The sequence below is a fragment of the Sceloporus undulatus genome, chromosome 5 (genome assembly GCF_019175285.1).
Source record: "Sceloporus undulatus isolate JIND9_A2432 ecotype Alabama chromosome 5, SceUnd_v1.1, whole genome shotgun sequence".
Lineage (NCBI taxonomy): Eukaryota > Metazoa > Chordata > Lepidosauria > Squamata > Phrynosomatidae > Sceloporus > Sceloporus undulatus.
In genome coordinates this window covers 117,645,533-117,660,238 of record NC_056526.1, presented here as the reverse complement: position 1 = coordinate 117,660,238, position 14,706 = coordinate 117,645,533, and the positions used below count along the sequence as shown (strand labels likewise).

Here is a 14,706-nt window from a genome sequence, read left to right as displayed (position 1 = left end):
AACTTTGCTGCCATCCAGCTCCCTCTCAGAAGAGGGATCCGAGTCAGTTGCAAGGACTATGGGAGGGTTGAGTGCACCTCTTGTGGCTCCCTGAGGACCTGGGGAGGGAGCCAGGCCAGTAACAAAGCCATGAGGCGTGAGCAGCTAGGGGAGGTGGGGGAGGCCGCTGCTACCCCCCCTCAACAGCCCATCTAAACCAGGTGGGAGGGAGCTGGGAGCTGAGGCAGTAGCAAGGGCGGTGGGGGCGGTGGAGAGGCAATCATTCCCCTTGTGGCTTTATTGCTGGTCTGGCTGTCTCCCTGGGGAGGGAGCTGTGCAGATGCTGAAGCCAAAAGAAGTGAGCAGTGGGGTCATGGCAGACCATTGCCACTGGCCTCCTCAGCAGGTGCCACCAAGCCTGGTGACATCACTCGTGCGTGCATGTGTGCCTTCAAGTTGCCTGTTGATGTATGGCAATCCCATGGATTTCATAGGGTTTTCTTGGGCAAAGAAAACTGAGAGATGGTTTTGCCATTTCCTTCCTCTGAAACCTAGCCTAAAGCACCTGGTATTTGTTGGTGATCTCACCTCTAAGTCCTAATCAGAACTGACCCTGCTTAGTTTCCAAGATTAGATGGGTTCTGGTGCCTTTAGGTATTTAGGTCTGCTGGCTAGGTGTAGTTGTATAATTTGGTCATTGCTTGGAGAAACCACATGTCCTGAGGTTGTGAAATCCAGGTGAGCCAGTGTATCAAGGTACTGTGTTTACCTTGAAATTATTTATGCTTATCAGTGGAGGACAAATACAAGCAGTAAATTTGCTCTGCATCAGTAGCCCAACAGTTCATCTCTGTGGCTGGCATGACTATGAATAATTTATAAACTCGTCATCTAAAACCATACAGAGGCTCATTAGCATTTTAATGAAAACAATATAGGCATTGTACTAAATCTTTGCATTCTGTTTTTTCTTCTTCTGCTTCCTTCTCTTCCTCTAGTAAAACAATTCTGCCAAGTCCTTTTGAAAACAGCTGAGGACTCGGGATAATGTGCTGACTGGCGCTATGGGCAGGCGATACCCAGGGGCTCACTATCGTCAAAGCAATTCATGTACGTATGTGAATTCTCTACTCCTTTCTGCATGTAAAAGCAAAGCTGAATCCTTTAGCTTAACAGGGTTGACTTAAGTTTCTAATGTTGCAACGCTCATTGCCATCCACTGCTGTATAAATACTGATTTTGCAAATCTATATTACAGTTTCAGATTTCTATGATGATTTATTAATGATGATTGAAATAATTTTCTTTGCAAAATAAAGTAAAAGGTTTGCTATGTGCTAATTGTCAATTTTGCTGCTCAAATTTCTTAGGTGACCTTTATGCACAGATTGGTTTGGCTACATCAGGTTTTTATGTCATTTAAATCTTCCACACAATGATTCAATGACACACTCCCTTTGCCATCCCTCACCCCCAAATGTGTTTGTGTGTCAAAAAATAGTCCCAGCAGTTCTGAGACACTTTAAAACACTGTCCCTTCTAGGAAAAATATTTCTAAAACAGCCTCACCCCCAAAAAATGAGAATGATGCAAGATCATTTCTGGTTGCCCCAGATGGTGACCAGGATGGCATAGTATGGTTCTCCAGTGTGGCCAAAATTGAGTAATATAGCTCTACAGACTCTGACACATGTATACTCCTATGTAAAGAGTCTCTACATGCACTATGACCCTACGAGTACCAAGATAACTAATTTTTCGTAAAGCACATGAAAAAGACAAAGGCAGCATGAAAAAATTTGACGTGCATAGCCTCTGTGATAGTGGCATTGTCAAAAAAAGAGGACACAGATTTTTTTAAAAAAAAATTCAGATGTTAAGATACATTTAGAAATTATATAAAAACATTTCAGAAGAAAGAACTGGTAAAACTACCTCTGAGCATTCCTTGCCTAAGAAAACCCTATGAAATTCATGGCATCGCCATAAGTTGACAAGCGATTTCAAGGTGTGCGCACATGGACGCACACGCACACACACATACAAATAGAAATATGATACATGATGCTATAGTATGAAAAATTGTAACAGGGTGACCTATGTATCTACTCAGTCTGATTGCACATAGGCTAACAGTTTATGAGCACCGACAAGGCCCTACTCTCTTTCCTTGTGTTTTTTAAAACTGGACTTCAACTGGACAATAAAGGTCTGTTCTCTGTAAGATACGGAACATGGCAATCTCACTATTATTTCTGTACCAAGAAAAAGATCCCCACATTCTGTAGCTGGACTTTCTCAAGCTCTTACTTATATGTGTGCACACACTTGATGTCTTTAGAGTACCTGTTGCCTTCCAGAAGTTATCGGTCATGGCCAAGGGTGATAGGGAGTATAGTTGAATAACATGTGGAGAATCAAAGCCCTGCCCCAGTTTAGATCAAAGTTCCTTTTATCCCTAACCAGCTAAGCCAGTGATGGGGGATCATGGTATATATAATCCAAAAGCATTAGAAGGCCAAGAATTGCTTGTCCCTGTTTTAGATGATATCCAGAAGAAAAGATAAGGAAGCACAAGTGATTCTACTTCTTGTTTTTGTAATTCTTATTTAATGCTTGAAGTAAAAACTTCACATTTTATTCACCCACTGAAATGCATAAATGTACATCTCACCACATGTGGACAACCAGTGCTTCAGGAAGCATGTGTCATTAAGTTTTTCCTCATTTATTTTATGTAACACAGGATGGACAGATATGACCCTTCAGATGTTTGTGGGCTACAAGTTCCATCAGCTGCAATCAACTGACTTAGCTAAAGGTGAGCAATGATGGGACTTGTAGCACAAACATATATAGATGACCATTGTTGTTCATTCCTAACAGCAGCCATGCCCCCCAGAAATAAAACATTCACAGAAATTGAACTTTTCAGTAGTAAAATACTGAATCATATTGAAAGCCAGTGGGAGTTCAGCATCCATGTTGTCTTTCATACTGTACAATTATGGTGCTTCAGTTTCTGTGGTTCCATCCTATGGAATCCTGACATTTGCAGTTTAGAGAGAGGGTATTTAGAGTTCATCCAGAGAACAGTAGTGTGTCACCAAACTACAGACTGCCAGATTCCACAGGATGCAGCTATGGCTCTTCAAGTGCAATCATGGTGCTATAATTGTGTGGCATGAAAAATCCCCAGAACTCTTCACAAAACACTGTCTGACAGAATAAAGTATTGAAAGAATTAGCAGTGCTGCTAGCAATACGTAGAGAAGAGCAAAGCTTTGAGAAGCGAAGGCATGATATTATGTTGGGATTCTATGCACAAATAACTGCTTCTTTCCCCACATGTTATGCATGTTCTCTGAGCATGACTTAAATCTGCATCCAACCCACACTCTTCCCCTCTGACCTCACTGTTTACAATATCCCCACCTAGATACCTGCAGCAGTGCATGCATATACACACACACACACACACACACACACACACACACACACACACACTTATAATATCTTACATCTGATAAAGTGAACTATGGTTCATAAAAGCTTGTGCCACCTCTGTCTTTAAAATGCCAGAAAAAGCTGTGTTTTTTGGTGGAAGAGACTAACATGCTTCCTTCCCCACAACACACACACACACACATACATTCACTTTGTTCATTGGTTTTTTACCTGGGTGTCAAATCAGCATGGCTTGTGCACAGGTAGAGAGAGGAGTGTTGAATATGTTGCCCATAAAGACATATTGCTTGTCTGCATGGGACTGGTATTTAGTTGTCCTTTTCTTTTCTTTTCTTTTAAATTTTATTATTAAAAAATATACAATACAACAATACAAACAAGCACATCAACCATACATAATATTTATAATACATTAGTTGTCCTTTTCCATTAAACACTTCTGTGTTCCTTACTGGAAAGCAGTTCAGAAAGCTTATTACAGTTGACCTTGTTTTGCTTCTGTGTTCCACTGAGGACCGATAAATATCTCTTTAACATCTGCAACCTGTCCCCTTAACCCCTTGAGAAAGCAGCTGAAAAGCAGCTGTCTCAGTGCCTTCTCTAGGTGATAACCTATAAGCCTTCAGGCTTTCTGTATTGTAAAGTACGTCAGATGAGCTTCACAAACAACAGTACAGTATATGAAATGTTCTTTGTGATGCACAACCCCTGTCTTTTCCCCTCCCAGTTTAGATTATGGCATTTCAAGTCTTGGCATTTTTTGCTCATGCCCTAGGCTACAAAGATAGCTTGTCTATTCCTTGCAATTATTTCATTTACTGTATAGTATTTTTAACAGAATGTTTGAAATAATAGTTTTTAAGGGCTTTCCTAAAACATCTGACTAGTCAAACTGATGATGATGATTCTCCTATTGTTGCTGCTGGTCCTGCTGCTGTTTCCTCCACTTACTTTACTACAAAATCTGGTTAGCTGTCACTGCTCTCCATTCAGCTTCTGCTGTACTCCCACATATACAGAAATGCATTTTGCTTCTCCCAGACTGTGAAGATTTGCCTGACCTTCTCAGTTAGCCCAAGATTGTTAACATGATGAATTCAAACAACAGCTAATTATTATTATTATTATTATTTGTATTCTGTTTTTTCACAAAGGAATCAAAGTGGATTCCAACAGTATAAATAAAACATCAAACAATTAAAAATTACAATTTAAAATCCCAACCCTCCCCCCAATCATAAAAACAAACAAACAAAAAATAATGCATCCCTTCTGGGGCAAGAAATCATTCTAATCTTTTCGAATATGTCTGTTTTAAATGGTCTAGCATAGATGACACAACACAGTTACAGAATGTTCATCTCTCTGAAGAATTAATATGTTTGTGTTTCTTAAACAAGTAAGGAGAGTGACATTTGGAGTGACTTGAGAAGTATCTTTGACAGCATAAAGGGTACAGTCCTAAACTCACAACCCCATGGAATGCAGTCATATTTACTTCCAGGTAAACATGCAGAATGTTTCATTTTATAGCCTTCAGAAGATGTGCAAGCTGTAACTTCAGACATGGCATGGGGATTCAAGTTGTGCATCATTGTCCAGCTGTAGTTGAAACACTTCCATGTCAGGTGTTGAGGTTTGCTCATTGGTCAGATACTATAATCTTGGTACTTCTGCACTAAGAGTGGAAAGAATATTTGGAAAAGTTTAAAAAAATGATTGAAAAACATGTTTCTTAAATGTCAGGAAACTCTGACAAGGAAACTCCTGGACAGTTGAGAAACTTTGTAGTTAAGGATATATATTTTGTGTGAAATTTATACTTTTGTTTGCAGAAAACAGCACTTTTTGCACAGAAAACAGTATTTATATGCTGAAATATTATTTCCTGTGCAGAAAATGTTGTCTTCTACACAAAAATCCCCACATGTGTGTTTTGTTTTTTGGCAGAATAAGAAGTGGACTCTGAATAGCTTTCAAAGGCATCTTCACAATGGGAAAAAATGCTAAAATTATTCATTGATTCCTTTGAGAATAAAACTAGGGAATAACTGCATCCCTACTCTGCGTTCACCATCAATAAATAGCCATGTTGGCGACCTCAGAACGATAGGAGGAGCAAACTTTGTGAAAGCTGTAGGGAGAGTGAAACCAAGTGCCTAAGTGTTGAAAACATGTCTCACTCTGGGAAGATGATTACTGTCCAGAACCTTAGGAATGAAAATAGATGTGCCTGTAGAGATGGCCATTTTTGCATCTTATCATAATCTATTGTAAACATAATTTTACACTGCTTTAAGCTTTTCCTTAAAAAGAACCAAACAAAGCCTCTAAATAATTGCTAGTACTGGGTCTGTAATGTGAATGTTTTGGAGGGATAAATATAGCTTTATCTGCCTGAAAATTTCCTTTTAATAACTGTGCAAACTGTTAGTAGTCATGGACAATGCTTGGTAATATCTCAGAATGGGAATGATGCCTCAGTAAGTATTCCATTAGTGAATAGGTTGATTTTCAGTGTCTTCACCGAGTTCTTTACTTTCCCTGTGAATAAGAAAAGCAGAATAAATTTTGAAAAATAAGCACCAATAGGTATACTTTGCATGCTTGTACAAGTTGCAGAACATATTAGGTGTGTGCAGAATTTTAACTTGGTGTTATGATGCTTAAGAAAGCCTAAAGCTCTGGATATAGGTTTGGTTGCTATAACAAAAATAGGAACTTTAAGGAAATACTTCTCCCCACACAACAAGGTTTCCTTCCTCATTCAGTTTACATACTTAATGTTCTGTCATTACTGGATTATGTCTGGTAACAGTAAAGGGAATAGTAAAGCCTGTTATCCAGAATCTGCTACTGGTTTGCCACTGTTGAATAATCCCTGCTGAAACTCAGTCTCTTCAAGCCCTTACTTATTACTCTGGAGGCTTTTCTGCTTCCAGAGCAGAAAACTTTTTAAAAAGGTTTTACAAAAAATGAAACAGCAGCTATATGGGCTTTGAAATGGAAGGAGAAGAGCTGAAGTTTTTGAATTTTAGTTTGTTTCATAAATAAAGTTGTCAGCATGCACCAGCAGTTTATAGGTATATTTTACAAGCTGTAATCTTCCTCCTGCTCTTTGTGATAATAGCCAGTCATTTTATAGCTAATTCTTTTCTTTAAATGATAGTTATAGCTTTGGCCAATGCTGTGGTTTTCCTGCAATTGGTGTAAATATTATGAGGTATCAAGAACTTAAAGCAGAGGTGGAAAGTTTTCTAGGGGCCTGTCTAGAATAACTCACTCTAAACATCCGGCATTCAGAGTTTACTAAAAGGGGAAAGTGAACGGGGATAATGGAAAGGATTAGATTGAGGTTAATATCTACCTATCTTAAAGACTGGTCCATGGAAAACCGGAATGGTACGTGCTGGGCAGAGTAACGGTAAGAACTGCTAGAAGAAGTCATTTCCTACCCAAGCACAATGGCAGAACATAAACAGAACTTTATTGGAAACCATCCTACAATGGGCTGTGTCTTCATACATTTATTTGAATTATATTTTGCCCTCTGTTTAAAACTGAGACTTATGGCATCTCACAACAAGATCAAAAAAACAGGTACAAAACAGCTCATTTGAAATTGGTTAACTGCTCACCCAGCTCCAAAAATAAAAGTAACCCCAACCAGTAGAGCAGGGGGAATGCTTGGAAGAGGGTCTTTTGGTAGTAGGGATGGAAAATAGTTTTGCTGCTTTCAAGATTCGTGCCAAATTTATATTTTCCCCACTTCCTTTAATTTATTGGAAGATAAACTACAGTTCACCTCAGAAAATTGCACTTTTGCAAGCTTGTGATACATTTGTTGACACAAAAATATACATTTTTGAAACGTGAAAATGCATATAATTGAATTCCATGCTATGGAATTCTGGGAATAACATTACCTAAATGTATATCTGACAGGTCTTGTATTCTTTAAATTGTCAGGTAGTGAAGAAACAATTATTCCACTAGTTATCCATAACCGCTTCATTGCAGATACATTTCATATATATTGGGCCAGCTATAGCAGATCAAAGTACAGATCAAGTACAGGATCAAAAACAAGTACAACAATTACCATACCATCCAGCTTTAAAAATGCCCATTACCTTCCTAATGAATTTAGGTTTTTTATTTTTTAACAGTAGCTTGCAAGCTGTGAACAGATGCAATAATAATTGCATGCTGAGCTGCAAACTATTATTTACTTCACAGGGTAGGGTGTAAGATTTCTTAGTGACTCAGGAGTTCTACCACATTGCCACAGTCGAACTTTGATTTCTGTAATCTACCTTTCCAATGTAAAATCTGAGAATAATCCCTCCAAAACTTTTGCAAATTGTTTTCATTTGAATTCTTTGCCCATGAGATTACTGCTGTCCAAAAGTGTTTACAATGTTCCAAATGGCTTTATTCAAAGGAAAATCCACTATAGTCTGTTTCAGTGTAAAAAGAGAGGAGGAAAGAAAGTACCACCTTGAAGACTAGTCAATTTGTTTTATTTAAGAATATATATATCTCTGTGTGTGTTTTGATTAAAATGAAATAGCTGAAACTTTAGTGTGTTACTGTAAATAGTATCTGAGTGTATCTGTATATTGTTGCCTTTTTAGTAATGAATTTGATACCTAAATGGTACTTTGTTTAGATTGTGGGTGCAGAATACTTAAGTCTCCACAGTGTGGAAGGACTGTCACAACTTTTTCTGTAACGTAGTATGGGTTGTATTTATGTTCATATCCATGAACTGTTGACTATGTACGCCAGATCAGACAATTTATTGCCTTTCCTTGGCATTTTTCTCTGCTCTTTATTCACATTGCATAACCTTACGACATAAGAACCAGCTGTGTCATACAAATCTTCACTAAGAAATTGGAGAGTGAAATGACCAAAAACAGACTGCCTATTCAGCAGGATGTATTTGCCCTACTGCTGCCCTGTTTTAATTAGACATTTCTTTAAAGGTGTGTGGACGGGTTCTGGATTCCTGGCACACATCCATTATATATTGAGAGATGTATATCTTCTCTCCAGACTTTACATGTGCTATGGCAAATACCAATAAAAATGTTGGAGTTCCTATAGCAAAACTGGAAGTTTCTCTGAAGATGCCAGCCACAGATGCTGGGAAAACATCAGGAAGAAACTCTTCTAGAACATGGCCACATAGCCCGAAAAATCCACAAAAAAATATGGGTGCTGGCCATGAAAGCCTTTGACTTCACCTTGTTTAGAGAGCTTGACAAGGGAATTAGGCAAACCTGGGAAGACTGAATTGGTTAATGACTGTTAATCACAACTAATGTGCAGTATGACCACAAGTACAGCAGCTACACAATACATATAGAGAAACTCCCATGTTCAAGGGCAAATCCTGGAAAAGTTATCTCTCTGACATTCCCAGCCAGCATGGCCAATAGTTATGTTGGTGAGAGAATTCAAAAATTAAAGTCCCCAACCCACTAACTATTCCTTGAGTGGCAATATAGTTCATATATTTGTCGCAGGGAAGAAACAGTGCCCTGTTCACCAGAAATGTCTAGTTGACCCCTACTGGAAACAGGATGCTGGTGGAGTTAAGACTGTAGACTAGGTAGCCCCTTTAGCTGTACTTGTGGTCATACAGACCTAGACAGGGGTGGGCAGTTATGTGCAGAACATCTGATGCTTCTTTAGCCAGTGGGCAGATGTATGCGCCAGCTGATTACAATACAAAAAAACTTTATCATATGAACATTTCTGCTTTTTTCCTAGTTGACTCTGGTGTGGAAACCTTGGCAGGGTTTATGGCAAGCAACAGCACAACTGACATTGTGAATCGGAACGGTCCTGCCACTCCACCCAACACCCTTCACCTGCGCTCCTCCCACAATGAACTCCTAAATGCTGAAATCAAGCACACGGAAGTCAAGAACAGCACCCCTCCAAAGTGCCGGAAAAAATATGCACTGACTAACATTCAGACGGCAATGGGACTTTCTGACCCTGCAGCACAGCCCCTCCTGGGCAACAATTCCTCCAATATCAAGCTGGTAAAGAATGGAGAGAACCAACTGAGAAAGGCAGCAGAGCAGGGGCACCAGGATCCCAATAAAAACCCGACTGTTCCGACAACTGCTGCAGGCATAAATATAACCTCAGAGAAGTTGGAAGGGAAAGAGCCAAGCCAACAGGATTCCTCAGGCAGTGAAATCCTGCCCTCACAACGCCGGAGAACCAAGAGCTTCCTAAATTACTATGCAGACCTCGAGACATCCACGAGGGATGTTGATCAGAATTATGGGAACAGCCAGGTGGTGGGAGAGGAGAAACTGTCCTCACAATGCAACAATCAACCATCCACAGTGATTGTTAATGAGGATGCCTTACCACAGAAAGCAAACAAGCCAACAAGTCCCGAAGATGGGCAAGTAGCAACTGTATCATCAAGTCCAGAGACAAAAAAGGATCACCCTAAAACTGGTGCAAAAACAGATTGTGCACTACACCGGATTCAGAACCTAGCTCCAAGTGATGAAGACTCCAGTTGGACAACATTGTCGCAGGATAGTGCTTCCCCAAGTTCACCAGATGAAACAGGTATGGGTGCTTCATTTAGTACTTCAGTGGGGAGTGAGGAAATGTTAAACGTTTGAGTAATTTCTTACTAAACTTGCAAGTTAGGCCAATATGTCATTTTTCTTATGTTTCAGCAGAGGTTGCAGATACTGATTGCAAATGCTGAGCTTAAATTTTGTGCTAAATTTTATTTATGGTACATTCACTCATCTTGGTAAATTTCATAACAATCCATTGTTAGCATTCACTTTGTTGGGGAAGGGCAGTGGGAAAGTCAAAAGGAGATAATGCGAAGTGTCATGCAGGGGAAGGTGTGGCTGTCTGACTAGAAAAATAAACAGAAGCACTCCATAATGCAATTTTGGTCCAGGTCTTATCAGTATTTCTCTAGTTGCTACATGAACGGAATTGGACCACCTGCGGATTTAGAAAGTAAATTGCTCAGTGGCTTGGGCAACAGAATCTGTGTAGCAAAACTCATTGTTTTGAGGTGTACAGAAGCCCACTGACTGATGCTCTCTATTGTATCCCCGTTCCCACTAAAAGCTTTTCAAGCCTTTTGGAAATTATGTTGTTTGAAATGTCAGTGGATTAAGTGGGGGAGGCCCATGAAGACAGGCCATGTGCCTGATTTTTGACACATAAAGCCCAGTTAACATATACAGTCACTGTTGCAGTATTTTATAAACTTCTGAAATTTGAACTTCCCATTTGTACACAATCTGAATGTAATTGTCTTGATGTGTTTGATTTGCTTTCTCTTATTTTCCTCTAAAAATGTTGGTTCCTTCTAATTGCTTTGAATCTTTCATTCTCTGACATTTTCATAAACTTGAGTATACTTAATTGATGGATTCCCCCCTCCCCCCAACAATTGACCATGATTTAACTGGATTTTTACTATTCTGTATGCCCACACCATGTGCTGCACTTGGTGTTGTTGTATTCTGATCTCAGCCACAATCTGAGATGTAAGCCTGATAGCTGAACTACCATAGGGCTATCATTTGTGAACTGATCCAGAAGGTCTTTGACATTCATTTCTTCTATTTTGAAGATAGATATTTCCATGGTATATTTCGAAATTAAGATTTTTAAGATGTATTAGATGGTTGCTGGGGTACAAAACCCATATTGCAGTTGACCGAATAGTTGTTTTCTCCATCAGGTTATGAGAAATATTTTGTTAAGTTGTTGTTTAAAATTCAAGAACTTTGAAAAGTTCTTCTCTCTCTCTCTCTCTGAATACTTCATTGAAGGCCTAAATTGGTCTGTCTTTCACAACAAAGGAAGTGAAAATTAGTATCTTGGATTTCAGAATAGACTGATTACTTTGAGACAGTGCAGTGATTAGTTGAAGTATTTGTGTGTATTTATATCAGCAGACATCTTGGAGCAAATTTGTATTTTCTCTTCATTGGTGTACTTGCTGTTTAAAATACAACTCAGGGGAGGGCATCTTTGCACGACAACCTATTATTTTGAAGAGGTTATCCAACATGATAATGGCAATTTCAACAGGCTGCTCCTGTCACTAGGTAGAGTGAGCCAACTGCCTCAGGCTGCAGACACTGGGAAGTAAAAGTGGCAGCTCTCCAACCATTCATCCAGAGTCTCCTGGCATTCCTCACTATTGGAGGACAGAGGGCTTGTATGTTCAGCTAGCATGTTTTCCTCAGGAGCAGTAGGAGACACTATCCCCTTGTCAGTATTGAAGTTAGACTCAACAACCAATGCAGTTTGCTTTTGAATGTGGAATGTAGAGTTAGAGGTAACCATTTTAATTTTGCTTTCAGGCAATACATTATTTTGAGTTCTCTCTGGTACCATCATTAAGCCATTATTTTCAAGGAATATCCTTTTGTTTGAGGGTGGCAATGGCAAAACCCCTCTGAAGAAACTTGCTAAGAAAGCCCCATGATAGGTTTGCCTTAGGATGGCCAAAGTGGTAAATGACGTGAAGGCACACAACAGCAGTACTTTTGTTGTTGCTGTTCCTTCAAGTCTAGAGAGAGTGTGTAAAGGAAACCATAACAGTTACAAGTGTATAAAATGAGCAATAAGTAAAACATTGTCAAACCATTTTTAGGATAACAGTTATTTTCTAGTCAGCCACAAAGGACAGTGTTCACAAATAAAGTGTCATCACAGTGGATTTAATGGCCAAGCTGAGAACTGAACCCTGGTTTCCAGAGTCGTAGTCCAAAACTCAAACCAATATGCCACACTGACTCTCTATCTCAGTGTTGCCTTCTGCCAGCTGTCCTTATAGATCACAGAAATGGGCATTTGTCTTGATGTTTTTGGACTGCAGCCAATCCCTTACCAGTCCCCCAGTATTGACTGGTGTTGTAGTCCAATATCTGAAGGGACACAGTTGTCCACACCAGATTAATTAGCTGTCACCTAATCACCCACTTTTGCTACTCCTGTATTACACCTCTTTTCTTTATCTTTATCCTCATTTTTCTTCCCACATATTTTAGAGGCCTTTCCTAGCCCTTCCTTTAACCAGTTTGATACTTCTGTACATCTCTGAAGAGCTAACTTGGCCTTAGCTCAAGTATTTGTTGCTAAGGCAAAAGAGGAGAGAGAGAATACAATCATAATTCAGACCACGCTTTTGCAAACATGGTTTTCAGGTTTCCTCAAAGCTATGAAACAAGACATTGAAATATGAGTGAATTTGGCCAGATAAACCTGTGCTTCAGCATCTTTTTTAAAAACAGCCTAGAATTCCTGCCAAAATTGCTGGCTTGATCTATGTTCCTAAGTGGACACTTAAATCTACAGAAAAAAGAGGAAGGGCTGCTGTTCCTCCCATTGGAGTGGAATCCAGCAGCTGCTTTACTGTCAAGCAAGTTTGGGGCATTCAGTATATATAAAACCGCTGCTGCATAATGTTGGCAGCATAAATGTGTAAGTGGACTAGTTTTGCCTGCTGTTATCCAAAGAGATAGCTAAATCTGAGGCCAGCTCATGATCCCCCCCCCCCCCCCGATGAGTAACAGTGTTGGGAATATTAAGTATAAAGCTGTGGATATTCTTCAGGGCAGTAGCTTCACAAAAAGCACACCAATGAGGGGAGACAGGAGGCACTTGTATGCTGATGGTAGAGGCCAGAGCTTGGGAAAATTACTTTTGGTGTCAACAACTCACAGAATCCACCAATCAGCATAGTCACTGGCTGGCTAGGAGATACTGAGAGTTGTATTCAACAAAGTAAGATGCTCAACAGATGAGGAGAGAGGGGCAGTGAGAAGCAACAACCAAACTGTGCAGCTTCCATGAGCCCTAAAAAGAACCTGCTCCCGGCGGGTTCCTAGGGTGTGCACCGGGCACCATTGGTGCCCTCACGTGCAATGATGATGCACGCACAGTGCTGCCCAATTTGGATGCGGCACTACGACTGCGTCATCATGGCGGGCCCTGTATGGACGGGGGTGAGCCGTGATGACACCCGGATGGTGTGGTAGGGCTCGGGAGCGTGCCTCACTCCTGAGCCCTATTTTCGGTCCCAGGCCACCGCAAATTGGAAGTCTGTATCAGGCCTAACTTTCTTAAGCACTGGTATGTGTATGTCCCTAATGAGCTGCTGTGTTGTTTGAGAATGTCTTGAGTCTGTGTTTTTTGTCTCATTCAAAATGGAATTTTTGCACGCCCTACCAGGGAAAAAGTTGGAAATTACCTCTTTTAGATGAGCATGTAGAGACAGGAAGCACTTAGGCACTTGTGCTTCCTGATCTCTCAATGCCAAGTTCATAGTAAAAACCATTCTAAGAAACAGTTCATTTTGATGGAGTTGTTTTCAACAGTGCATTTCTAATTTGATTATTGCGTCTTTGTTGATGCTTAGAACTTTCAAACTGCTGAGGCATTTTGGAAAAAGTTACCAATTTATGAGGTAGACCTGCGTATCAGCTGGCAGCGTTACTTCTTGTGTGACAAACATGATTGTGAATTGGCCTCAAGTTTTAATACAGTGGGCCCTCCCCGTTTCGGATCCCCCACGTAAGGGGAAATCTGCATATGCTTGCATCCCATTGGAAATAATAGGAATGTGTGTACGTCAGTGCGCATCATTGTTTTTCTCTCCACGCGGCTTCCGTTTATGCTGGAAGCCTTGTATTGTGTGCCCACATATGGCATGGGCGCACTGTATAGCTTTTTTAAAAGATGAGGTTAACAGAATCAAGAGTACCAGGTAGAAGGCAGAAAGCCTTTCAGAAAGGAAAGTCAGGACAAAAAAAAATAATGCAACCAGTATAGCTGTTATGAGTGCAGAGTCGATTATCTTGGGGTGGTAAATGGCAGTGGGCATTTGGAAAAGTCAAGATGAAGGACTGCTAAGTAGTATAGACCAAGTGGCAAGGTGGAATAGAAAGTTAGATACAAAGGATAGGGTTGTCATAAATGGAAGTTGACTTGAGGGTATGTAACAACAAGAAGAAGAGGTTCCATGTTAGTGAACTGTACTTCTTTCTTCTCTTCCATAAGGCTGGAGAACCTGTAGCCCTCCAGATGCTGGTTAACTTCTACACGTGTCCTTCCACTTTGACTGGGGTTCACGGCAGAGGACCCCCGTGAATATGGAAAAATCGTAAATAACAAAAACACGGTGTTTTTATCTGAGAGAACACCTCTCTAGGAATCTCTAGGTCCTCCAGTGCAATT

General features: G+C 40.2%; 1 protein-coding gene across 9 annotated transcripts in view; it reads left to right on the top strand.

Moving 5' to 3' along the window:
* Positions 1-14,706, top strand: part of APBB2 (amyloid beta precursor protein binding family B member 2) — a 193,160-nt gene that overhangs the window by 84,699 nt on the left and 93,755 nt on the right. For 7 of the 9 annotated variants that reach the window (XM_042467269.1, XM_042467268.1, XM_042467267.1 and 4 more), the window contains 3 exons: positions 978-1,089; positions 2,726-2,800; positions 9,229-10,053. In XM_042467269.1, coding sequence (XP_042323203.1) covers positions 2,737-2,800; positions 9,229-10,053 — 889 coding nt within the window. In that variant the 5' untranslated portion in view covers positions 978-1,089; positions 2,726-2,736. The remainder of the gene's footprint in view (positions 1-977; positions 1,090-2,725; positions 2,801-9,228; positions 10,054-14,706) is intronic. The other 2 variants (XM_042467266.1, XM_042467265.1) reach the window with 1 other exon arrangement.